The 26918-nt window shown below is 38.3% G+C and overlaps 1 protein-coding gene across 7 annotated transcripts in view; it reads left to right on the top strand.

The window, feature by feature from the left end:
* The first annotated feature begins 2445 nt into the window (after positions 1-2445).
* LOC140196294 (eukaryotic translation initiation factor 4 gamma 1-like) overlaps positions 2446-26918 on the top strand; it is a 99679-nt gene continuing 75206 nt past the window's right edge. Inside the window, exons 1-7 of one of the 7 annotated variants that reach the window (XM_072255244.1) lie at positions 2446-2531; positions 2670-2726; positions 15062-15100; positions 19611-19664; positions 23321-23421; positions 24354-24467; positions 24560-24649. In XM_072255244.1, coding sequence (XP_072111345.1) covers positions 24396-24467; positions 24560-24649 — 162 coding nt within the window. In that variant the 5' untranslated portion in view covers positions 2446-2531; positions 2670-2726; positions 15062-15100; ... (1 more) ...; positions 23321-23421; positions 24354-24395. Of the gene's footprint in view, positions 2577-2669; positions 2727-15061; positions 15101-19610; positions 19665-23320; positions 23422-24353; positions 24468-24559; positions 24650-26918 lie in introns of all 7 variants that reach the window. The other 6 variants (XM_072255246.1, XM_072255242.1, XM_072255243.1 and 3 more) reach the window with 6 other exon arrangements.

The raw sequence follows: 26918 nt of genomic DNA on the forward strand, positions 1-26918 counted from the left end.
ATCTTCACTTTGGGGGATAAGGAAACTTGTAAATAATGTAAATATGTAAATATTCCCAATTCAGTTAATGAGACCCAAGTCTTGTTAAGAACAAACCATTCCTCTTTTCAGGAAGACCTTTACAGATCCAAAATACAGACTGTGATGGAAAAGGGTGTGATATCAGGCGCCTAATTAACCTGTACGATTTAGATGGTGCGTTCTGTTGAGTTTCATTGTGAATATCCTTTAGAAGTACGATAAACTGAAGCATCAATTGTGGGTTCATGCAATGAAGGTTAAAACACAAATTTCTGTTAAGAACAATTCCTAAAACCAGTGTGTTTCTTTTTTCTTGGCAATTTTTACTTGTTCAGAATCAGAACCAGGTTTAATATTACCGGCACACAGTATGTGGTGAAAATTGTTAACTTAATGGCAGCAGTACAATGCAATACATGATAATATAGAAAAAATAAGTAAGTAAACCAGTTACATTAAGTATATATATGTATGTTCAATAGTTAAATGAAAAATAGTGCCAAAACAGAAATAATTTTTAAAAAGTGAGGTAGTATTCATAGGTTCAATGTCCATTTAGGAATCGGATGGCGGAGGCGAAGAAGCTGTCCCTGAATTACTGAAGGTGTATCTTTAGGCTTCTGTACCTGTAACAATAAGAAGAGGGCATGTCCTGGGTGATGGGGGTCCTTAATGATGGACACCGCCTTTCTGAGACACCATTCCTTGAAGATGCCTTGGATACTACAGAGACTAGTAACCAACTTGGAGCTGAATAATTTTACAACACTCTGTAGCTCCTTTTGATCCAGTGTAGTAGCCCTCCTCCCCATACTACAGTACAACTGTAGAAGTTTTCGAATGTTTTAGCTGACAAATCAAATCACCTCAAACTCCCAAAGAAAAATAGTCGCTGTCTTGCCTTCCCTATAGCTGCATCAATATGTTGGGACCAGGTTAGATCCTCAGAGATCTTGACACCCAATAACTTGAAATTGCTCATTCTCTCCACTTCTGATCGAATGAGGATTGGTTCGTGTTCCCTCATCCCAACTCTTCTGAAGCCCATAATCGGCTCTTTGATCTTAATAACACTGAGTGCAAGGTTGTTGCAGCGACACCACTTAACTAGCTGGTATATTTTGCTCCTGTATGTCTTATTGAATAAACTGACTGCATGCTGTGAATAGGGATGGTTGCTACTTGGTATAATAGCTGTATATTGTACAATGATCACGGTCCGTTCAAAGAGATATTAATAATAAATTACTAGATTTTGATATCTTTATACATTGTCACTGCTTGTATGATATTACTTTATGTCCAGTAATGACCATATAGTGACATGCAGGCTTTGCTACAGATTTTACTAAGTTGTCTCAAATATAGAATTGTAAAAGAAAGTATATTTGTAAAAGATAATATGCTATCTTCTACATTACTATATGGTACAATGTAATGCAAGTCTACTAAGAAATGTTATTTTATAGAACATGAGGAAATAGATTCACATCTACAAATAAATCCTTCCATGTCCACTTCCTATTTTCATCTGTATCATTAGGGAAGGTAAATTTTCCTTCCATGGCGAAAGAAAGAGAAATCAAAACATTTCTGATCCGAACAATTCCAAGCAATATAGCTCATAAATAGTACATGACCCCAAAACAATGCAAGAACATGAGGTTCGGACATGTATATGGTATTTTATCTTCATTTAGGTTCTGTGCTTTGGCATACTACAAACCTAATCAAAAATGGAGATACTAGAAACTGGAAATCAAAGTAGAAAATTGTGGAAACATTCGGGTTGGTCAGCATGTGTGGAAAGAAACACAATTGAACTTTAGGTCTGAGACCCTTTGTTGGAACATTCTGACAAAGCATCTCATTTTTGAAATGTTAACTCTGTTACTCTTTCTACACCTGACCTGCTGAATATTTTCAGTGTTTTCTGTTGACATTTTTGATCAATCTGTTTAACTCAGCTTGTTTGTGAACACTTCCATCTGTGGATTCACAACTTACAGCAGTTAACCTAGGATGGCATTTGGATGAGTTATTTAACTCTGGTGAGTTAATGGAAAAGCAGATGTTCTGTTCTTCATTTTGTTACTCGTTTTGGGACGGTGTCCAGGCGCTGATGCTACTCTCCTGGTGACAGGCCAATGATCTGGAATTTTTGATGTTTCTCTTCTCAGATGTTGCCTGCACTTGATAAGCGTTTTCTTCTGTGTTTTTTTTTCGCTGCTGTTGCATTGCAAAAGTAATTGCTGCTGTCCGATGCAAAATACACACACACACAAATCTGGTGCAGGTTTACAGGACTGTTATTGGCAGAGGCTTATTATTGTTTGTAAAGTGCCGAACAGTCGCATTATTGTAACGAGGATAACCATTTGTTGGCAGAAGCAAGCGGCGGCTCCGCTGGCCCAGGCGCTGTCACGTGCCCCTGCCTTCCTTTCCGGAGCGCTAGAAGCGGAAATCCCCGAAAGTAGCCGATCGTCCGGCTTTGCGGACTGAGGAGGAAGGTACGCCATTATTGCCCCGTGTTCCACGATCCGCCTCCATCCTCGGTGTGAATACTTCCATATTGCGCTGCTGTGTTCGCTGCCGGCTGCCCCGCCCTCCGAGCTATGGCCTGACTCTGTTATTTTTATGATTCGCAGGGCAGAAGAAGGAAAAATCAAACGCCTTCAAGCAGAAGAGCAGCGAGTACTTCCCGGGTAAGGACGCCCTGACGTGCTTGTGATTCCCGGAGCGGCGAGCCGTGGCCTGGCGGTGGGAAGCCGCTGCATAGGGATCCTGCTCCCGGATCCTTTTGTACCCGAGCTCGGTCATTCAGCTGCCGGGTTCGGGCGCTGCCTGTTCCCGGTCCTCGACCCTCCCGCCGGGAGAAGGTGCCTTTAAACGCCGGCTGGCTTCATGCCTACCGGTAGGGGCCGCGTGTGGCTGCCGGCCTTTCCACGCGAGCCTGCCGAAGGAGCTGGGTGCCGGCCCAGGGCCTGCTTGCACACCCGGGCCGGGCCAGGCCAGACAGGCGTGACTGAGAGCAGGCCGCTTGGGTTGGGGCCCCTTCCCTCCCCTGTTCTAGGGCGGGGGGAAATGGTGATATGGAAGGGGGTGTCTTCGGTTTTCTGAAAATTGCCTGCCGCAGAGTTTATTTGCGGCGATAGGGTCGGACCCACGATTCCAGTAGATAGGTCGGAGGCTTGCGCCGAGGCCCTTGCTACCATATGGGAGTTGGTTACAGTGGAATGTAACTCACACGGTCTGAGGGAGGGGGAGTGCAATAAATTTTTTTCCCCACTTAGACACTAATGGGAAAAACCTTTATGTTTCATCACCCCGATGTTGTCTGTGGGAGAAAAGGGAAAAAACTACTGTCGGGTGGTATTGTTGTATGAGCCTGAACTGACACGTTAGTGCTGGAAGGGGAAGAAACGCCGGTAAGAACCATGTGCGACTGGTGGTTGGGTCCGAGTATGGCGCAGCTCACTCGGTGAGTCAGTGTCACCTCCCCACAAACACACAGCTGCAGACTCACGCTGCAGAAAACCCGGCACACTCAACTGCTGATATTAAATGAGAGACTCTGACTTCGTCTTTATCTATATATAGAAATGGATGCAGCACCAAATGAAAAGCTAACCATGTGATCATTTTTGGGGGGGGGCTTGGTTTTAAAACGGAAGTCTAATAAAGTTTTGACCATCTTTGGGAAATATGTTTAGCAAGCAATGGGGCAAGTAGTGGCAACCTTGAGCAGTGGCGCAATGCTGCATTGCTTGGAACACATTCGAGTAATTTGTTGGTAGAGTTTATATTAAATCCTTGAACATTGTGAACAGTGAACTTGTTTTCTTTTAAACAAAACAGATTTATGGTTCATTTTTCAAGTTATAATGGGGACCTGGGGAGGTAGTGAAGTGAGAAGATGTTGAAACTTCACATTGAAGTAATCATTGTCCATAAATATCATGATAGTAATATACTGCTCTCAAAATTATTTTGCTTAATTACTACTTTGCAGTAGCATCACATTGTGATTTGAAATAATGTGAAGGTAACCACCCCCACCCTCAGTCAATGACAAATGTCTGGGCTAATTCTGTCTGAATTTGGCTTGACAAATTATAAGTATATTTGGTGTCAATTTGACACTGGCACAACGTTAAATTTACTAGCATATAGTTAAAGTGAGAGTCATAAGAACGAAGTTAATGTTATGGCTGTCAATGTTGAAGGCATACTTACTTCATTTTTCACAAAAGTAATGTTTTTCTTGTTCTGATGCATAATCTTGCATAAGGAAATAATGCCTGTATGTTGGTAGGCCCAAAGTGCAGTTCTTGTATTGTAAAATGGAATGAATGGAAGTGTGGTAAATCACTCTGCATGTGTATAGGAAGCCTGCTACCTTTACCAGCAAGTTCTACATGGGCTTATGGTGCTGTTTCCTGGTTGTGGGTGTGGTTTTGGTGTCATTACAATTTTGGGCCTCTGCACTGCAGTAACAGGCTAAGGTCTAATGTTTGAGCACCATATGTGAGCAATGATATAGTTTTAGTATATTATTGACATTTTCCTGTGTGTAATCTGCATTATTTTTAAAGATGATATTAGTAATTTTGAGGACGGTTGTTTTGAAAAGTAGCCTAGGTACTCTGAAATGGTCTCAGTGATGAAACAGTGTCTGAAATTTGTAGGGAAATGATTTAATGTGGCCTTATTTTGTCAGAAATAATCTGTGTATTTAAATGATTTAAAGATTACAGTATTACATATTCTGCAGTGAGGTAAACTCTCTGAAATGACACCTGCATTTTCTTAATGTGGCAATCTAAAAATACAGATGGGTGACTAAATATTACTAAATGCGTGCAGTGCTTTATTTAAAAAGGTTAGGTGCATCTGTACAGCTGTTATTGATTACTTTGGTCTGGTACGCAGTGAATTTTTGGAAAGATGGCAAGATTGAAACAAGCCATCTGTAAAACACATCTTGATTTGTTGGCTAGCATTACAGTAGCGTAAGTTTTCACAGTGGCCAAAGTTTCAACAAATATTTATCTCGATGTTTTACATTTGACACTTCATTTCTTTCATGGGGTTATTAAGAAATGTATTTAATGTCTATACTAAGTTATAGTTGAGTTTCTTTGATTTGCCAGTCAGCTATTTGGGCTAATGTAAAAGGTCTGTCGTTTGCTAACAGGTTATGTGATACAATCATGGTTGGCAAGATGTAGTTAGTGTTTAAAAGTAAACTTTATGAAGTTCTAATATTAGCAGCACGGTTGCTAAGTTTGTTCGTTAAATTTAGCCAAAGTGCCAAAGAACAAGTTTAATTTAGTCTATTGCATGTTAATGAATATGAATTGGATGTAACCTACACACCCATGATTAACGTACAAGGTTTAGTTTTTGTCCAATAAACAAGTTCTCTTATTCAGCACTTTTTGAGTTAAAGGTCCAATAATATCTGAAGCTGAGTTGACAGCAAAGAACTAGCATTATGAAATTGATGTTCTCAAACTAAGCATTGTTTCTGAACTGAGAATTGTTCTAAACTTTGAGCTAATGCTTTTAAAAGTGGGCTTTTTTAGGCTCTGAGATTTTATAAATGATAAGCAATATAAATCACTGATCTCAAGTCAGTTCTTTCCCATATTACAGTATAGACTCTTGTAGAACTAGATATTTATTCTATCTTTGAAACAGTTGGCTAGTTTAGTTCCAAGCCCAGTTTTAATTTCCTCTTAGCTGTACAATGAATACTTTTAGTAAGTGTCCAGCTGCTCTTGAATGTTTTTCTGGAACCTCCTGTTAGCACTTCCTCGATGTTGCATTCTAGATAAATTACCTTTTGAGAACGCAAACACGAGGGTACCTGCAGATGCTGGAATTTCAAGCAACACACATAAAAATTGCTGGTGAACGCAACAGGCCAGGCAGTATCTATAGGAAGAGGTACAGTTGACGTTTCGGGCCGAGACCCTTTGTTGAGTCCTGACGAAGGGTTTCGGCCCGAAACGTCAACTGTACCTCTTCCTATAGATCCTGCCTGGTCTGCTGCGTTCACCTGCAATTTTTATGTGTGTACCTTTTGAGAAGATTCCTTTAGATTCATTAGATTGCGCAAACCTGTATTAGTGATCTTGAAGAGAAAATGTAACTGGCAAAAAAATCACCCCAATTCTGTGCAACTTTGAATATCTCAATTTCTGGCATCCAGTGACCATTGTAGTGATTAATTGTTTAATCTACTTTCACTTCTCTGTATTGTTGAAGTCTTTCGTGTAGTATTGTCTTAGTGAGTTTTGGTGCTGCCTTCCGTAATTGTGACACATGCAACAAAATGGGGTACCCTTAATTATACAAGTACTACAGTTGGGCAACAGTGATTGTACAGCATCCACTGGGTAGTACAAAATTGGTTGAAAAATTGAGGATTTGCATATCTTCAAACTTGAAAATGAGCTTGACTCTTCCAGTTTTGCTTATCAAAGGTATGAATGTGCTGGTTGCAATTTCAAACTTTTTCAAATGAGAAGTTGCATCTGATTTGAGGTGGATTGTCCTTAAATTTCATGTGGCAGAGAAGTTTTTCTTTTTGCAGCTATTTATTTTCTATATGAATGTGATTTAATTTGGGGTATGGGATGTCCTAAGTTGTACTTCAAATACCTGTTAGTAAACTGCCAACTCTTGCAAATTTTGTTATGGGTCTGTAAAGTGCTCCATCTAGTGGCTATATTTGAAGCTTGTCTGAAATTTGTTTTAATTCTAATTCTAAAAATGACTACTGAAAGTCATCTTTGAAAAATGGGAAAGTTACTGGCATAATGTGTAGTGAAAGTGCAAATTTACTTTAATATTGAAGTTGCTGAACTTCAATAAAAAATGCTGGCATTCTTCCATTAACATTGTTTAATATGCAAGCTCAGACAGTACCATTTAAGTGAGAATATCAGTTCTACTGAGCAGTGTTGCTGATCTTTTCTTAATTTGCATCCAAATATGTTAACTTTATCATCTTGATCATTGGATGTGGGGAAATTGTTCCTTTTTACTGTATTTTCCAAAGGACATTTATGACAGTTTTAAGCCTACGCTATCCAAGGTAGTCTCATCTGTTGTCACGTGACGGCACAGAAGTGAATTCACACATTAAGCAGTAGGAAGATCACTTTTAAACTCTTGGATTCCCAACTTCTGGCAGACTGTCTTCATATACAAAATATGGGGAAGTAGGGTGTACTTGCAATATGCCAGTGCAATCTGGGAATATTTGGTGCTGATATGAAATTATTCACAGTCCCAAGTAGCATATCGACTGTGGTGTCTTAGGGCCGGTTTTGTGGTATGTGATGATGACCGTTTTGAGTTTTTGCAGATTTAGATGAGTTACTGTATGAAAGTTTAATATAGTGGATTGCTCAATCTCCCACTGTTGGCTGTGGTCTTCTATGTGCAGTAAGCAAGAATACAATTCTGATGGAGTTGTTGATAGGAATGAGTACTGAGTGAGTGAGGCAGTTACTCAAGCTGGATAGTGAAGACTATATAGTTACAAATGTACAGTTGTCAGAAAAAATTTGTGAAACCTTTGCAATTACCTGGTTTTCTGCAGTAATTACTCAGAAGTGTGGTCTGATCTTCATCTTAAATCGCAATCTGCAAACACAAACACAATCTAACTAAGCTAATTAATGCACAGACAATTGTACTCATCAATACTGAAAACGCTGAACAAGAATGATGTTCATGGAAGGACACCACGGAGGAAACAACTGCTTTCTTTTTAAAAAAAACATTACTGCATGTCTCAAATTTGCAAAAGATCACCTGGATGTTCTACAACACTTCTGGAACAATGTTCTGTGGATAAATGAGACAAAAGTTGAACTTTTAGGCAGAAATGCACATTGCTATGTTTGGAGGAAGAAGGGCACTGCAGACCAACACCAAAACCTCATCCCAACTGTGAAACATGGTGGAAGGAGCATCGTGGTTTTGGGCTGCTTTGTTGCCTAAGGGTGATAAAGTTTAAGGGAACGGGGGATTTTCAGATCCCTGTAAACAATGGATTCAGTACTATGTCTGTGACTGCAGCGTGTTTGAATAATGTCTCACAGCTGTCTTCTTTGGAGCAAGATGATTAAAGTTCGCCCAGAGCCACATAGATGTGTCTGGGCTTTTCATACCTTTTGATTTTGACAAAAAGCAGTACCTGATGGAAATTAGAGAGAACATTCCTTTCTTAATTAAAGCATAAACTTAATGGATGTTCTTATCTTTGTAATTAAGTTGTGGCTCCAGCAAACCAGGTAGGACATTCTTTTCTTTAATTAAGGTGGCTGGAGTGTTTAACAAATTGATTGTACTTTTGTATCAAGTCCATTGACTTGACGGGAATAGTTATCAAATTGATTGTTCTCTGTATCAATAGTCCATTGACCTGGCCGGAATGGTTATCAAACTGATTGTTCTTTTGTATCAGTGGCATTATAACTTCTGACAATTCTGACATTGGGCAGGGAACTTGTACAACCACTGGGGAGATGAGAAAGAGTCTCTCCCTGATGTCGGGTCTAAGTTCACTCGCCGGCTGAGCTTGAAGAAATAAACGGGTGAAAAGATAAGTAACGATCTTTTTGTGCTGTCATTATTTGATCCAGCAAAGTTACGTTTACAAGGGCCTGGGCAGCTTGCAATCGTTGAGGGAACAATTAATTCAAAATTTTATTAAGGCATTTTACAGGAGAATACTAGGGTAGTGGTCTGTCACCTGAAGCGTAATAGAAGTTGAATGATGTAACAAGACAATGATCTGAAACACAAGAATAAATCAGCAACAGAATGGTTTAAAAAGTAGAAAATTTGAGTTTGGGAACGGCTAAGTCCAGACCTTAACCCAGTTGAGATGCTATGGCATGGCTTGAGGAGTGCTGTTCATGCAAGGTATCCCAGAAATATTGCTGAACTGAAAATTCTTCCTCCCCATTGTGCAGCAACAGGAGATATATGGTGGAGGTTATTGCTGCTAAAGGAGGTTCCATCAGTTATTAAATACATACTTCTTTCCAGCCTGGATTGTGAATGATTAAACAATGTGTTCAATAAAGACTTGAAAAGTACAATTGTTTGTGTGTTATTAGTTTAGGCAGATTGTGTTTGTCTATTATTGTGACTTGAGTGAAGATCAAACCACATTTTATGAGTAATTAGTGCAGAAAACCAGGTAATTGCAAAGGGTTCGCAAACTTTCTCTTGCTACTGTAAGTTTTGACTGCACGTCATTTCTTCCCTCCCACCCTCTCTATTCTTTACCTGCAGGAGACCATCCTGGCTAACACTGTCTCAACCAAATACTTCATTCATTAGCTCTATAAACCTTAAGTGTGAGTAAGTGTTTATAAAATCTCTTATAGCCCTGCTGATTTCAATCACATAGCCACATTCATTAGTCTTTTAAGATTGCTGCAACATGCAAAAAGCTAGTGAAGGGTCTTCTAGCCTGAAATGTTGACTGTTTACTCTTTTCCGTGGGTGCATGTTGTGTGAGTTGCTTGGATTTCCAGCATCTGCAGATTTTGTGTTAGTGGTTCTAAAATTGCTTTTAGTTTCTACCTTCAAACTTATTTTTTTTAATTCATTCGCTGCCAGTAGTAGTACTTCGTTTCATGCAGAAAGAACTTGCTTTTGATCGTACACTGTGTACTGTCCCCTTTGTGGTAAACCATATTCTGTTAATTTGCTGAGAATGGCTCGATAGATGGCAAATCATTTCATTGGTAAAGTTGGTAATGCATTCCTGATCTCTTGAATTGGACACTATGTCCACAGCTTGTCACTTGCAAAAGTGAGCATAAGCAATTTCAAAGTAGCAGATTTTACAGTACTTTAAATGTAATCAGCAATAAGAGGTCTTCAAGGAGACATTGGTCAGACATGGCAAATGAGATTTATTGCAAACAAGTGTAAACTGATGCATTTTAGGAATAAGAATGAAGAGACAGTATGAACTGAGATATGAAGGTCAGGAGATAGAGCATAGAAATTTACAGCACATTACAGTCCCTTCGGCCCACAGTGTTGTGCCAACCATTAACCTACTCTAGAAACTGCCTAGAATTTCCCAGTGCATAGCCCTCTATTTTTCTAGGCGCCACGTACCTATCTAAGAGGCTCTTAAAACAGTGGTCCCCAACCTCCAGGCTGCGGACCGGTACATTGCCGCGAAATATGGAGGGGTGCAGTGGTAGCCAGGACGCACCCAGCACATCTTTAAGAAAAAAGCTGAAATAAACAAGCTAATTAATTAGGTGCCGCCCGGCATGTAAATGTCGGCTGATTGCTTCGCCTCTGATCTGGGCCGACATTTACGTGCCGAGCGGCACCTAATTAATTAGCTTGTTTATTTCAGCTTTTTTCTCAAAGGTGTGCTGGGTGCCTCTGGCCACCATTGCATCCTTCGCAGCCTGGAGGTTGGAGACCACTGTCTTAAAAGACTATTGTACCCAAATTTGTTTTTGAAGTTGGAGGATCCTTGGCTTCATTAGTAGATGAATGAGTTATGCCAGACCTTTATAAAACAGCAGTCCAGTTTGATATTTAACTCTGGAATATGTTTTAAAAAAGTTGCTAAGGCTTTGAAAGGTGGAAAGATTGTCTAAAGTAGAATGATTTGACAATGTTTTCTGTTCTGCCTTAAAGTATAGAAGAATGGTTAAAATATGAGGAAAATTGTTAGTTTTTAAAAAGTGAATACAGTATAAATGTGGCATTTCTTGAACTGTTTGTAAAAACTGGAAGTTGATTCAATAATGTTCAACCTCTAGGTTTATATTATTGCATAAGAACCTAAAGAAGATGAATAATAATTGATAGAGGAATAAAATAGAATGAATATGAACTGACCAAGGTATAGCAATAAGAGGATGTAAAGGTGGCATTGCAAAAATGAAAACACTAAAAGCATACCAAAATAATATAGCAAAGCGGTAAAAATGATGAGATTAAAATAATTGATGGCACTAGAAAATAAGTAAAGATCAAGGGGTAACTAATCATTGAGAACTGGTAACTTGCATTTTAGGATTTTAGAAATAAGTGGTACACATTCCTTTATCCGAAATTCTGAAATCCAAAAAGCTCCGAAAACTGAAGTTTTTTTTCGCCAACAGCTGACGTCACTCAGGTGTGACGTGGCAGCACGAGCAGAGGCCCCTACGTCAGTTGTGGCTCAGCGCTCGTACTGGTTATACATGCATTTGCTGCTCGCTGATATTTTGTGTTCGCTGTTGACTTTGTGTTTAATTTCACTGTGAAAATGTCAAAAAGAGCTGCAGATACCCCTATGGGTAACAATGAGAAAAAGAGAAGGAAGCATCTGTTTCATTATCAATAATGCAGAAAGTGGAGTTATTGCAGAAGCTTGATCGTGGTGTGTCTGTGCGGCGTCTTACTGAAGAAAATAGTATTGGAACTACCACTGTATATGATTTAAATAAGCAGACAAGTTACTGAAGTTTTATAGTGATAGTGACATTCTACATTTATTCCAGTAAGTCATTTACCATGTGTTTGATTCGGTTCATTTGAAGCTTATATTTTTATGTTTTATTGAATGTTTTTGTTGGAAATAAAATTTCTTCTTGTCATTACTCCTTCAACAATACAGTATAACAATTATTTACATAGCATTTACACTGTATTAGGTATTATAAGTAAACTAGAGATGATTTAAAGTATACAGGAGGATGTGCGTAGGTTTGGTGGGCCGCCGGGTCCTAAAGTCCACTGCACTGAGGCAGGTTAAATAAGGGACTTGAGCATACGTGTTTTTTTGGTATCGGGGGGGGGGGGGGGGCGGTCCGAAAAATTCTGAATTCCGAAATGCAACTGGCCCCAAGGATTTCAGATAAGGGATTGTGGACCTGTATTTGTCATTACAGAGCACTCTAAGCATTACTGAAAACAAAGCTTAGGGGTCAGTGAGTCATTTTCATGTTGGTAAGGTGCACCTGTCCATGTGTGTGTTGCTGAAACCTCAGTCATTGGAACCTGTGTTAAGGAATTGGATATAAAAACCAAGTCTGCTGCTGATATAACTCTGGTACAGTAATTAAAATTCATACTTGCGTTAAATGAATGGGCCAAAAATTGGTAATAAGTTAACTATTTCAAAAAAAAATGTTCAGTTGGTGTAACATTATCTATTTTTTGGTGTTGAGTCTGTTCTTTTGTGACCTTGTGTAAGAAATTACTTGCAGCTACAGTAAATTGAGTAGTCAAGTGGAATGCATTCTTTATTGTGAGGTGACAGAGTTCATGAGTGAGATGTTGCTACAACTTGACAGGTTTCTAAGACCATACCCAAGACACAATTTTGATCTCCTTATTTAAGGAGGGTGCATCACTAGTACTTCACTACGTGGATTTGAGCTTGCTAGCATTGAGAAACGAGAGGTGATTTTATGGAAACTGGTGATCCTGAGATGTGTGAGAACGTTTACCCATAGCAGTGGTTCTGTATGGTTGTACCAGTAAGATCTGGCCCAGAAAGGATTTCTCACCCAGAAACTTTTACTTCCAAAAAAATACAAAATTTAGGGTGCATGGATGTTCTGGTCAGTTTCATGTTACTTGTTGAACTTTCAAGTGAATTTAAAATCCAATCTGAATTGTTTTTCAGAAACAAGTGACTTGTGTAGTAAGTAAACAGGTAATTTAACATTTTCTGATGAATATTCAATCTTGAAAACTAGATATTATGTTCAGAACAATAGAATCAAAACCTAAAATAACTGCAAGTTATTATAACATGTTATATTGTCATTGGCAGATTGGACCAGAATTCTGAAAGCATTGTTAATTGACTGTTGTGGTTTATAGATAAGCATGGTCATTTCAAAGGAGTTGAAAACAATGCTGGAGAAGTAGTAATGGGGGACAACGAAATGGCGGACAAACTAAATAAGTATTTTGCATCAGTCTTCATTGTGGAAGATACTACCGGTATGGTGGATGTTCCAGGTGTCAGGGGACATGAAGTACTGTATGTGAAGTTATCGCAACTAGAGAGCAGGTTCTTGGGAAACTGAGAAGTCTGAAGGTACCATATGGTGTACAACCCAGAGTTCTGAAAGAGGTGGCTAAAGAGATCACAGAAGCATTAGTAATGATCTTTCAAGATTGATCTTTAAAGAATCATAGATTCTGGCATGGTTCCAAAGGACTGCAAAATTGCAAAGTCACTCCACTCTTGAAGAAGGGAGGGGCAGAAAAAATAAACTATAGGTCAGTTAGTCTGACAGTGGTTGGGAAGATGTTGATTATTAATGCTGAGGTCTCAGGGTATTTGGAGGCACTTAACAAAATAGGCCATAGTCAGCGTGGTTTCCTTAAGGGAATATCTTGCTTGCCAAATCTGTTTGAATTCTTTGAAGAAATAACAACCAGAATAGATTAAAAAGAACTGGTTGATATTGTGTACTTGGAGTTTCAGAAGGCCTTTGACAAGGTGGCACACATGAGGCTGCGTAACCAGCTATGACCCCATGCTATTACAGGAAAGATTCTAGCATGTATAAAGCAGTGGCTGATTGACAGGAGGCAAAGAGTGGGAATAAAGGGAGCCTTTCTAGCTGGCTGCCGGTGACTATTGGTGTTCTACAGGGGGTCTGCATTGGGACCGATTCTTTTTACGTTATATGTCAGTGATTTGGATGATGGAGTTAATGGCTTTGTTGCAAAGTTTGCAGAGATGAAGAAAGGTAGTTTTGAAGTAGAGAGGCTACAGAAGGATTTGGATTAGGGGAGTGGGTAAAGAAATGGCAAATGGAATATAGTTGGGAAGTGTGTGGTCATGAACTTTGGTAGAAGAAATGAGACTATTTTCTAAGTGGAGAAAAAATACAAAAAACTGAGGTGCAAAGGAATGTGGGAGTCCTTGTGCAGGATTCTCTAAAAGTTAATTTTTAGGTTGAATCAGTGGTGACGAAGCGAAATGCAATGCTAGCATTCATTTCAAGAGGACTAGAATTTAAAAGCAAGGATGTGATGTTGAGATGCTATAAAGTACTGGTGAGGCCTTACTTGGAGTATTGTGAGCAGGTTTGGGCCCCTTAGAACAGATGTGCTGAAACTGGAGAGAGTTCAAAGGAGGTGCATGAAAATGATTCTAAGGTTGAATGGCTTGTCATATGAAGAGTGTTCGATGGCTCTGAGTCGACATTAAGTGGAGTTCAGAAAAATAGATTACCTCATTGAAACCTATCATATGGTGAGAGGCCTTGATAGAGTGGATGTGGAGTGGATGTTTCCTATGTTGGGAGATGTGGAGAGGATGTTTCCTGTGTTGGGAGAGTCTAAGACCAAAGGGGACAGCCTCAGAAATTTGTGACAGGGCATTGAGGAAAGGTGCAGCTGACTCATATCGTTTCATATTGCCAAATCATATCGTTTACTTGTGGCCCGGTAGAACATGCTTCGCTGCCCGGTGGTTGTGGACCACTGTTATAGGGAACACGCTTGGCCCAGCTGATCCGTTTTTGAATTATCTGATGTAAGTCTTGGTTGTATCACTAAGAATTTAAATCTTGTTTATAAATATTATTTATTTAAATGTAATACATGTATATTTAATCAAAAATTTGACTCCAGTGCAGTGTGGATAAATCCAACATTGCCTATAGTACACTCTTTTGTGTAGGTGCACTTACACGTGGAGTTTCTGAGTACTCATGTGTGGTAAATCTTTTTCATGCAGCCTGGGTGAAATGATTGTATGGAGGCATGTTTCTGACTAATCAGTCAGATGAAAGTATATTTTTTTTTCTAGGAATGACTTATTATCTTGAGTTGCAATCAATGGAGTATCAATGTAGTCACCACCTCAAGATAATTTGCTTTTGCCACTGAAAAGAATTCTGTCCCACAAGCTCCTTTTTGCTTCCCATAGTATAGTTTGTTCGTTTAACTTAATTTCTTAATCTGAGATCTGTTGTGCTCAGTGTCAGGTTCTTACTTGTATTCTCCCATTCTACTTCAGGATCACTCCGAGGTATTCATCTACACGGTCCCATTTCAGGTAGAAAAGTTCCTGTTTTAATTCAAGAAATCAGTTAATTAATTGTTGCATTTAGCAGCTTAGCACGCTAATACAGTTTAACAAATTAAAAATAAGCTGTAAATGTTGGAGACGGAAAGAAAAAAAAATGCATTAAGTACTTCGTAGGTCGGACAGCATCTGTGGAAAAGGAACCAGTTTCACCAGGCAATTTGCTGCAAATTCTATGCAGTAACAGTTGAACTCCACCCAACTTTAGACTTTTTCAATGGTAAATTATCTTGTCCGGGGAGTAGATTGCATATATGTTTTGTTTTACTTCCCACAAAACTTGGGAACTTTCAATTTGAGAATTTTCTCTCTTGTCACTTCAGCTTAATTTATTTTTATAAATTGATATTGATATCCTTGTATCTGGGCCCTTGATTGATGATCTTAGGCTAGTGTTTAAGTTAAATGTCCCCATTGCTTTAATTATTTCTAGTTAGATGTTTTGAAGTTGCTGGCCTGTGATAATTTCTGGTTGCTGAACCATTTCGAGCTTCCTTGGGAAATGCTCTTATAAATTATAGATTGGAAAATATTTTACAGTGTAAAAAAAGGTGAATTGCTTTAATTTGTTATTGCCATTGGAAAACATGGAAACAATCTCTTGGGGTACATGGTCATTTGATCACACCTCTCTTGGAGTTATCTATGATATGAATGAGGTAATCTTTTGTAAGTGCAGTGAATCCAAAAAAACATGTCAACATATTTTGGCATATTGCACTATTAGAGAGATTTGGAAAACCTGTGGGAAACTTTGATTTTAGTTTTTTAAAATATTTCACTGCATGCACTAGGTTATATGTTTCAAGTTTAAACTCTGGATTAGAGATAACATTGTATGAGTGCAGCTCTGTTGGAGATTCATTAAGTTGAGGCCCTAAAATAAATTTGTACTTCACCTGCATAATTTGGAACAAGGAGCTGCGGCTAGCCTTAATCGAACTGAAAACAATGTTAATCATTCGTTCATTTATGGGGCCTTGTACTGTAAAATGGTTGGGATCTTGGAGCAAAATGTCAAATGTGTTTTAGAAAAGCAGGTTATTTCTTATGCATGAAGGTTTTGGTGGGTATAAACATCAAATTTATCCCATTAAACGCTTGTGTATCTTAATGATTTGTATTATAAAGTTTTTTTCCTGTAGATTAGGGAAGGACACCTTGATGTGTAATTTGAAAAGGCCTTTAGGAGGGTGTAGAATGAAAGGGAAACTGAATAACTTAATATTAATCTCAGTTTAATTGGTTATTCATACTGATGTTTTTCTTGGAGTTTGTCTGGGCTTGGGAAACAGATGGAGTTATAAACTAAACTTGGCCTTGTTTTTTGGCATTTCTCAAGTTGTGTAGAGATAAAAGTGAAACATCTTGAGAACTTATTGGAGCTTTTGTGCTGTAGTATATATTTTAAAATCTGGAAAAATAACTGGGATACTGTATGTGATACTGAGTCAAATTGCATCATTGGTGTCAGAGAGACATACCTCTTGATGTTCCTACCAGAATCAGAGGGAATACACAATCAGGTGCTTTGATCTGGAGGCATTGTGACTAGTTGGGTCAGCAAAATTGAACAAAACCAATTAAATATTGTATAGTTGTAATTGATGAATTACTTTGCACCCTTGACTGTGCCATCTAAGTTCCATGTTTTTAATGTATTTGAAGTGATATGGGGTGGAAGTTACTATTGAAAGTTTCAAATTGTGCAGAAGCTCGACTTGTACAGGACTGTCACATTGCTGTTTTTAAATTAATTAATTTTAGCAAGCTAGTCTCATTTTCCAGTAAATTTAAGAGGTATACTTTTCATTGCAGTGTGCTCCAGGCTAGTTTCTGCCAACTTGTGGAAGGAGGTAAAAAGACTAATTTGAAATAAGTTTTGATGCAGTAATTTTAGCTCAGAAATCAATCACCAGACCTGTTAGGATGGGGAGGTCTTAGCGATTTAATAACCCCTGGTTACCTTGCAAGATATTTCATTAGTATGTTGAAACAGTGTGAAAACAATATGACATAGGTATATCTCGTAAAATTTGGTAGTGGCAAATAGTTTCTTCAAATTTCCTTTAAAGATTTTAAAAAACAAATTAAAGGGTAAAGAAATTTTGCTTGATGTACTTGCCCAAGTCCAAAGCTTGCTGCCTGGCCTGCTGCATTCACCAGCAACTTTTGTGTGTTGCTCCAAGCTTGCTGTCCACTTTGCTAAATAACGCAAGCTACTATAAAAATTCGGTTTTTAAAAATCATTTAGAGAATGTGTGTCAAACGCAAGGGCACCTTTATAGCCCATCTGAATTGCCCAAGCAGTTCATGAGCCACTGCAATGCACAAAACAAAGATTTTCCCCCATTGACCTTAATTACTTTTGATCCAAACAAGTTGGTTGCCAAGCCATTATTTTGGAATATGCTTGAAAGCAAATCCTGAGTTGCATTTAGCTGTTTGGATTAACCAAACACATCCGGAATTCAATGTGGACCATTGGTTATAGTTTTTAAAATTATGTGAATTCAAATTCTTCAGAAACTGTGGGATTCGAATTCCTATCTTCTCAATATTCCCATAGGATTACAGTAATTCCTGAACCTTTGAAATCCAATTGCTCTTGTTTGAATTTTGAGCCATTCAACACATCATTGAACAGAAGGAACCTATTTAGCCCTGTGAGATCTGTTAGTTCTAGCAGAGTAATCATATTACTCTCATTATCCATCTTTTTCCTTGCAACCTGAAATTGGTCTTCCCTTGCTGTTTGTTTTATTTTGCCAGTGGTCTACATGATAGATAGTTTATAGTCTCAGATTAATCTACCAGCACATCTTTGTGATGTGGAAGGGAACTGGTGCACCTGATAAAAGCCTACACAATCTCAGCAGAGAATGTATACTTCCAAATGGATAGCACATGAGATCAAGATCAAGGTAATGCTCTTGGTCCTGGACTCAGCAGTTTAGACTTTTTAAAAATAAAGCGACATCTTACTGTTGCACTGGCCTCCAGCAATGAAATTGTGATCTCTTCATAGATTTAATTTGTAGACTGAACCACTGAGGCAATGTACTGATATGCCATTGAGGGTTGTGATGCTAGGTGGGTTAAGATGTGTGGAGCAGCCACTTGCTGTTGAACTATGGGGTTTGGGTACAGCCTAGGCAAAACTGGCTGCTTGTTACCAGACCAACCCATGTTGGCCACTTGTTAGATGTTATGGAAGTTGTTGTCTCCTCCTTCTGGAATTTTTCTATGGCAGCAAGCTAGTTGGCCATTGAGTTCCTTCCATAGAGAGAAGTCTCCAATCTAGGGAGAGCCATGCAGCCCAGAAAGGGAATAGATAGACACCAACTTTCATTACTTTTGACGGAAAGTGATGAGAGAGATTGTAAGATCTACGTAGTCTGCAAATCCATAGAGGAGTTGGTCCTAAGGCCAACAGTTGTGCTATGCAGGATGCATCCCATCCTAACAATGTACTAATCCTTCATTCCACTGGTCCAGTGGCTATAACAGTTGTAAATCTGATCAACATTAGGTAATCTTCGTGCTGATACTATTCAAGGTTTTAAGTAATATTGAAAGTCATTTTTAGATAAATAGAATAATTGTTGTACAGGCTCATGCTCACATTCAACACTCTCTCACCATTTGTTGGATTGAATAAAGTGCAAGTTGGAAGTAATTGCACTAGTGTCATTTTTGTCGACACCCCTCACAGGTTTTTAATCATGCATTTTCTGAATAGAGACTATGCCAAAGAAAAATAACTTGATGCTTAGTATTGAGTTGGACAACAAGACCCTATTAATTAAATGTAATCTGGCACAGACCTGGGTAGAATAAAGGATAACACTGGCTCAGCGAATGTATTTGCTGTGCTTGGTAGCAATTATGTATGGGTGAGAGAATTCTTAGAATATTAGTTAACATGGTGCATATGATGCAGTTCTGCCTAAAAGTTCCATTTTTTAAAAGTTCATATACAGTATTTTATGTGGAGCCTTGCACATTTGTGTCATTGAAGTACTTGTGAAGCACATTTAATATTCCAATGAGCCATAATCGTAATTTTTGATAGGAATAAATATTGACTGCACAGGGAATCAATAGCAAGAAGTGTGACAAAGGTTACATATTCACATAGAGTTGCTCCAAATTGAGCTCTAATCTATGGACTGGTACTTGGAAACTTGGGACCAGAACTTAATGACTCCCAAGGTGCTACATTTCAGCCATGCATGTGCTGGGATTGTGGATGTCCTTGTGTAATTATACAGAGAATTCAGGCACCTTATAGCAAAAGCCTGTTGTAATGGGAAAAAATTATTACTTTAAAAGTACAGATTCTTGAAAGGGACATTAGCCCTATTATTGGTAATTTTATTATTCACAAATTAATAATGCACATTTACTACTATTCATAGTATATCTGATTCATTCATCTTGAAATGTGAGATTTTTCCTGTTATCATTGGCTTGACAGAATTGATAGAAGACCAGCGTCAAGCACAGTACAGCATCTGGACCTTTCAGCACAGTATGTACAGTTTTATGGTTTTCTGAGGTATTCTTTGAGAAGTTTTGTATCTTTTTGATTCTTGCAAGCCATATTTGTCATGTAAAATGATAGTTGTGTCTAGTGATAAACATGGCAACATATCAGTGGAGATGTTATAATCTGATTCTCTTATTTTTGATCTGTTAAAATATTGCTATAGGTATCTGATCAGAAGCTCTTTGAGGCTTGTTGAAGATGAGAGCTGAGTCATCCACTATTCCCATTGTGTTAGGTTATACTAGAGATCTAACAAGCCTTCAATTGCAAATGCTGATATTTTAGTTCCGTGGTTTTCAGTGTGGACCATATGGCCTCCTAGTGGGCTATGACAGATTCCACAGGGGCCTCAAGTGGGGGGAAAAAAACAAGAAATTGGGGGCCACAGGAGTTTCTGAATCAGCCATGATTTTACTGCTTTAATGAAATACTATTAAAATATGTAAATAAACAGATTAATATGTAATTTAATTAGGACACAATGAAATAAAAGGGAAAATAGTAGCTTGGAGAACAAATCGTCGTTGCTCAGTCTGACATATTTTACCTGCCAGATAGATTTAGAAAAAAAAACTATTTAACAGTTACAAGGAAAAATAAAATTGAAATCACATCATGCAAAGAAGCTATTACTGCTTTCCTTGGAAAATTCAAACTTCGCAACATTGGATATTGACAGTTTATGCAATTTCCTGCACTGGCTACACTTAAAAAAGAATTGCAAGATGATCTGATTGTGTATCTTGATCATATGAAACAACTGTACACTGATAATGGAATTTTAGTTCAGAGACCTGCTGAAGATGCATATTCCAGATATTGGTGGATCCATTTGGGGTGAATGTGAATGATGTTCACACCACATTGCAATAATGTCAGATTGAGCTGCAGAATGATATAACAGCTCAAACAAATTTTCTGGTAACTAGTGATATTCAAAATGAGTTTCCACAGCTCCGGGAGAAAGTAAATTAGTTTTTAATTGGATTTCCTACCTCCTATCTAGTTGAATGTGGTTTTAGTTAACCTCTTCACCTGCTATCAAAAGCTCATCTTGATGTTGTGAAAACAGGCGATCTTCTCTCTTTTCTTTATCTTTAAGTTGCAACCAGATATTCAGAAACTTGCTAGTTTGCGTCAGTCACAAGGATCTTACTAAATGCACAAAGTAACAATACTAAGCGCATTTTCTTTGCTGGTTTGAAGAATACTTATATATTCTAAAACATAGTAGTACAATATAGTTTATATATAATCTGTTAAAACATAAATATTCAAAATGCTGGAGGAACCCAGCAGGCCAGGCAGCATCTATGGAAAAGAGTATACTTGATGTTTCAGGCCGAGACTCTTCAGCAAGGACTGGAGGAAAAAGAGGTCTTTTTTTATCTCCAGTCCTGCTGAAGGATCTTGGCCCAAAATGTTGACTATACTCTTTTCCCATTGATACTGCCTCGCCTACTGGGTTCCTCTCGCATTTTGTGTGTGTTTGGATTTCCAGCATCTGCAGATTTTCTCTTGTTTGTGAAAGCATAAATATTAACTATCGTCTTTGGTGCCCATTATGCCTAATTGGCATGTAGGGCAGCTGTGAAGGTCCTCCACTTCTGTTTGTTCTGGGCTAACTTCTGGATGGTACCCCAGGTATAGTTGAGGGTCTTCAGCTCTCCCTCTGCAGTTGGACACTAGGTATTCTTGGGTCTTCCTCTTTTCCCGTTTCCTTCTGGTATCCAGTGGAGGGCTATATGTGTGATGTTGTCAGGTCCCTTTCTAAGCACGTGTCCGATCCAGCTCCATCACCTTATGAGGATGGTTTCAATGCTGTCTTGATGGCATTGGGCAAGTAGTTCGTCATTTGAGATGGTGTTTGGCCAGAATATCCTTAAGATTCTTAGGTTCTTTGTGTGGAAGACTGGCAATTTAGTGAGGTCGCTTCCTGTCATTCTCCAGCATTCTGATCCATAGAGGAGGGTGGAAAGAACACAACTCTGATACAATTTTAGCTTGGTCTTGATGTCGTACTGTTGGGACCTCCATACATTGCTGAGCATTCCGAAGGCATTTCTGGCCTTGCTTAGACAGTTCTTCATGTCGTTGCCTGCTCCTCCATCGTGTCTGATAGTGCTGCCCAGGTAGGTGAACTCCTCAGTTATAGAAAGCTCTTCTCCATTCACTTGGATTGTTGAGATGAAAGCATAAAATTAACTGTATATTAGAATAATTAGTACAGCTTACAAAAAAGTTTTAGCAGCTAATTGAGAATATTGGAAGTTGGGAGCCACATAGGTAAATAAAAGTTATAAGTAATCCACAAGCAGGAAAAGATTGAGACCCACTGTTTTAGTTATCACTTGGCAGAAATAATACAACAATATATGCAGCCTAAAGAAGCAAAAGCAAGATGTTAAAGTTTTAATATTAAAGTACTAATCCTTTTATGGAATGTTTTGATTTCCCCATAACTGCACTAGTCTTCCAAAAAACTCACCTGTATTTGCAGTTGCTGTACAGAACTGTGCAAAGGTTTTATGCATCTCAGTGCTATATATATAATATGCCTTAGACTTTTGCACAGTACATTATTTTAGGAAATATTGTATTTAACTGTTATTTACCTCTTATTTTAGGAGTGAATGAATTCCATAATTTAGTTAATAAACTAATTGTCAATAAACTGCAGTTCCACTGTAACAACTAATCAAGACATAACTTGTCCATATCGTTGAGCAGTGCCCTCTTATAAGAACACAAGATAGGAGCATGAAACTAGGCCCGTCCAGTCTGCCCCACCATTCAATATGATAAAGGCTGATTCCTGTTCTGCAATTTCCTCATTGACTTCAGTTATTAGTCAGAGGCAGTAAAACTAAGTGTTGCATGCAGAGAAGTGCTGATGAACTGTCTTTCAGTATTATCCTTTGAAGGTAATAAATATTTAAATTTTACATCCACAGTTTTCAAGAAAATGTATTTGCTCAATGTAAAATCCATGTTCCGGTATATGTAAACACGAGGAAATCTGCAGATGCTGGAAATTCAAGCAACACACACAAAAAAGCTAGGCCTACTGCGTTCACCAGCATTTTTTGTGTGTGTTCCGGTGTATGTGTCAGTATTATTTATTTTTGATACATTTTAAGTAGGCTTGATGATAGACTTCACTGCGGGTTTAGTTAATTTTAATAATAAATCTTGATTATCCTACTTCGGCATTGTGTAGAAGAAGGGTTTTACACAAGTAAGAGGACCCAGAGCTAGGAGAGAAGAGATTTACAGCAATATTGAGCTGAGTTCGCCATGGATGTTTGTGTTTGCACACTGCTTGTACTGCAGAAAGCCAAAAAATCTTCCATGGATATAGGTTGTCCTCCATGCCTTCCCCTGGTGGTATTATTCACAAATGAGCTTTAATGGTGTTTTCAGTTTATTCCTGGATATTACAATTGAGATAATTTCTTTCCTAGCTTAAGGTCCTTGTGCATCATCTAGGAATTTAAAGAGTATTAGTAAGTTACTATATGATAACTGGTTGAAACAGAGTTTGTCTTCGGCATGTATTTTCTATCAGTGGTCACTAGACAGTAATTGAGAACAGGAGTTTTAGCTGATTTCTTTTTTCTCTCTCTCGACTTCCCTAGTCCAGGAGTCCTGAGGCCATTTGTAGCATTTCATCTACCACCTCAGTTGACGTCAGCTAACTTGAGTACAGATCAGGGATGGGAACTTTTGGTCTGTGTGGGTAAGTTCCACACTGAACAGTGCATTCACTTCCATTTTGAATGGATTAAGGTTAAGGTTTTGGATATTGATTGCTCTAAAATGCTTTTAGTTCCTGGAGTATTGAATAGTAAAGATTGTGGGAGTGGGGTGGGTGGTGATAAAAAGTTTAAATTGTGATTTTAGCCTTTGAATCCGATTTGAGTTGAATGATGATATTTCAGTGCACTTAGTTGTCATGTAGCAGTACATACTGGATATTAGTTTTTTCTTTACTTGTTCCTACCCCAACCCTGACTTGCCCTCCTTGTCATTTTACCTTTTTTTGCTCCAGTAGCTCCCTGATTTCTTTTAGTATATGTTAGATTTCTTTGATAGATATTGCTGAAGTTAATGTGGAATGGTTGTCACTTTTGGAATAACTTCCATAAAAATGCCATTAGCTGTTTTAGTAACTATTGTCAATGTCAAGCAAAACTGAGTTTAAGTTTGAAGAGTAATGTTAGCCAGCAATGTTATCGAACCCTTTTGAGATGAACAAATTTGTTTTTTTAAAATAAGATTGTCATCAAATTGAATGTGCTTCATTAGTCTGAAAAATGCCTTTTATTCTCTCTGGTATTAGCTTTGCCTATTGTGTTATTACTTTCATTAATCACAAGTACAAAAGGGGATCGTTGTGGGGATTTCTTTAGTGTAAGGTCACTATGAGACATTGATTTCCTGATTGTCTTTGAATTTTTCCCTTTCACTTTGTTCTATGAAAATGAGAGAAATCTGAAACTCAAACCTTGAATACTATTGAAGAAGTGTATTTTCAGTAATTTTTATCAGCAGGATTTTGAATATTTGTAATTTAAGCTATTTGCTAGAATTAATCAAATTCTTCTGTTCCAAATTAAAACCAACTAGATGGTTATCTATATGACAGTTCTGGTTTGTCATTAACTGCAGATTTCACGACAAATAGGGGGTCCACATGCTGTGCCACATGAAATGAACAAAGGACCCCAACCTATTGGAGGACCTCCATCTGCCCCACATCCCCCCCCTTCTGGAATAGCCCAGGTAATTTAACACTAATATGGTTTTGATTTCTAAATGTGTGATTTTGTTATGCTGTCAACCACTTTAAAAAAAAAACATTTTATTGTTTTTAGACTGCCTATCCCTCTGGCCAGACAACTGCTCCAGTAGTTTTTGCACCACAGCAATCTCCACAAATGAACACTCAACCACAGCCACGCCAGGTAAGAAACTTCTGAATGGAAAGTTAGTAGAACTGTTTATAAACAATTGTACCACCTTTTGAAGTTGATAATTCTGATGTATTATATAATAATTACTACACTTCTGTAGCTGACAATATTTCACCATCTTACTGTACAGGTGTATGTAACATTAACCGCATAATACCACAATGTGATATTGTTAGGGCTGAATCCCGCCTTTCTAAATTGTGTCATCAATAAAAGAACATGCTAAGAGGCTTGCATATTATTGGGAGATATGTACCATTTGAATTACTGCATTAGATTGCTTGTCATCTTACCAGCTTGGTATTTGAAGTGTTGATTAGAAGAGCAATATGAAGTGGTTTGATGTTGTACTTTCTCAATGGCAAAATTGCATCTTTTCCTTGAAGCACATGGTACAATAACTGGAGGTTGTGAATACCAAGACAGGCACCAATGGGCTTTTGAAATTGCTGATTAATATTTTAAAAAGAAGTGTTATGTACTGAAGTGAAATTGTTTTGTTGGAACTACCAAAATTAATTCTGTTACAGCATACTACATCATTATGACACTACTTAGCTGTTCATTGCTTTCCGTGTTTGAGAACAGACCTAACTATGAAGTCCATATTAGTTACATTATCTCCTGAGATTGAATTCTCTACTTGTAACCTTGATTTACCAATTTGCCTTGTTATTTCTTGAACAACCTCTTGTAATGCACGAATGTAACTCATCAGGCCTAGATGATTTGTTCACTGCATTTCATCAGTACTTTCTCTTTATTATTATTACTACTACTACTACCACCACCACCACCACTACCCCTCCCCCCATTCCATGTTATTGGTCCTTTCGGCTTCCACTACTTCCACACTAGATCGGATAATTTTGAAAACGCTGGTTTCGCGTAAAAACGATAGGCGTTCGTACCAGGCATTTTTGAAAATACCTCCGTCCACATTAAAACGAGTATTTGGGCGAATCTCCTCCTACTGGGCACGTGCAAGACGCATCTACAGAAAACAAGCGAAGAGGAAACAGTGTACTATTTCTGTTTCTGCGACAGCGTTGCGCTATTTCCATTGGTCAAAAACTAGAGTACCTACAACAACAGTGAAAGAAAGTTTTCAACAATGTCTTTAAGGAATACAAAGAAAACCTCTGCTGGAAAAAGCAGACCGGACCTCTTCGTTTGGACAGACGATGAAGTCGAGCTGCTTCTGTGAGTTACAGACAACTACGAAGTCAGCAAATCCGTAGAGAATGTGGACTGGGAGTCGTGCCAAACCAAATACAACGACATCCTCGACCACTATAAAGAACAGTACCTTGCGGCAGAGCGGTCGGAATCTCTGGGTAAGGACTACCTGCACAAATTGGACGATATAACCGAGACAATTATTGTAACCAAACTTAAGGCTATTTGCCACAAATACTGGCAGGCAGTGAATGCGGGACGAAAAAGTGGACACGGTAGAGTAGTTCTACTGTACTTTGAGTTGTGTGAGCAGCTTACCAGCCACAATGGCAATTCAAGGTGGCATTGAAACCTGTGATGTGGAGGATAGGATCAATGCACATCACAGCGACCGATGTACAGCCGCTTCACCCACGTGAAGCCGTCCGCCATTGGTGTTGTTGTTGTGTTGGAGGTTGCGTTCAAGAAAACAATGAAATGCTGTGCTGCCACCACCATCTGTTCCAGCACGTCATGTCAGCATTTTTAAAAAGCTCCGGTTACCCCGTACACAATACACTGCCCAACTGGCGTTTTCAGATTTACACACTGTGGAGAGCGTTTTAGAAAAGCTCAGTTTTCGGGGGAGGAAAACACTCTTTCAGTGTGGACGGAGGGTCAAAACGAAGAGAAAAAGCTTTGGTTACGGATTTATCTGGTCTAGTGTGGACATAGCCTTTAAGTTTGTGTTACCCCGTGAAGACAGATCAACATATCTAACAGTCAAACTAATTTTTCATCATCATATATATTGTCAGAATCTCTGGACTCTGAAATACAATGGTTATTCTTTTAGCTGCTTGCAGAAATTATTGTTCTTTTACATTTTCTGCCAATATGTTTTCAATTTCTTTTCTTTTATTTTCTGAATGACCATTTGTTAACTTGGTTGCTCTCCAATTATATATGCATTTTTTTCTAAAAGTAGGTTTGAATAATATTTAAATGATTAATACATAATAAAGCATTATTAGCTTTATTTAGGTCATTAATAAATTCTGACTCTGCAAAAAAAAAGACTAAGCTAGAATTATTCCTAGTT

Source organism: Mobula birostris, chromosome 4 (genome assembly GCF_030028105.1).
Source record: "Mobula birostris isolate sMobBir1 chromosome 4, sMobBir1.hap1, whole genome shotgun sequence".
Taxonomy (NCBI): Eukaryota; Metazoa; Chordata; class Chondrichthyes; order Myliobatiformes; family Myliobatidae; genus Mobula; species Mobula birostris.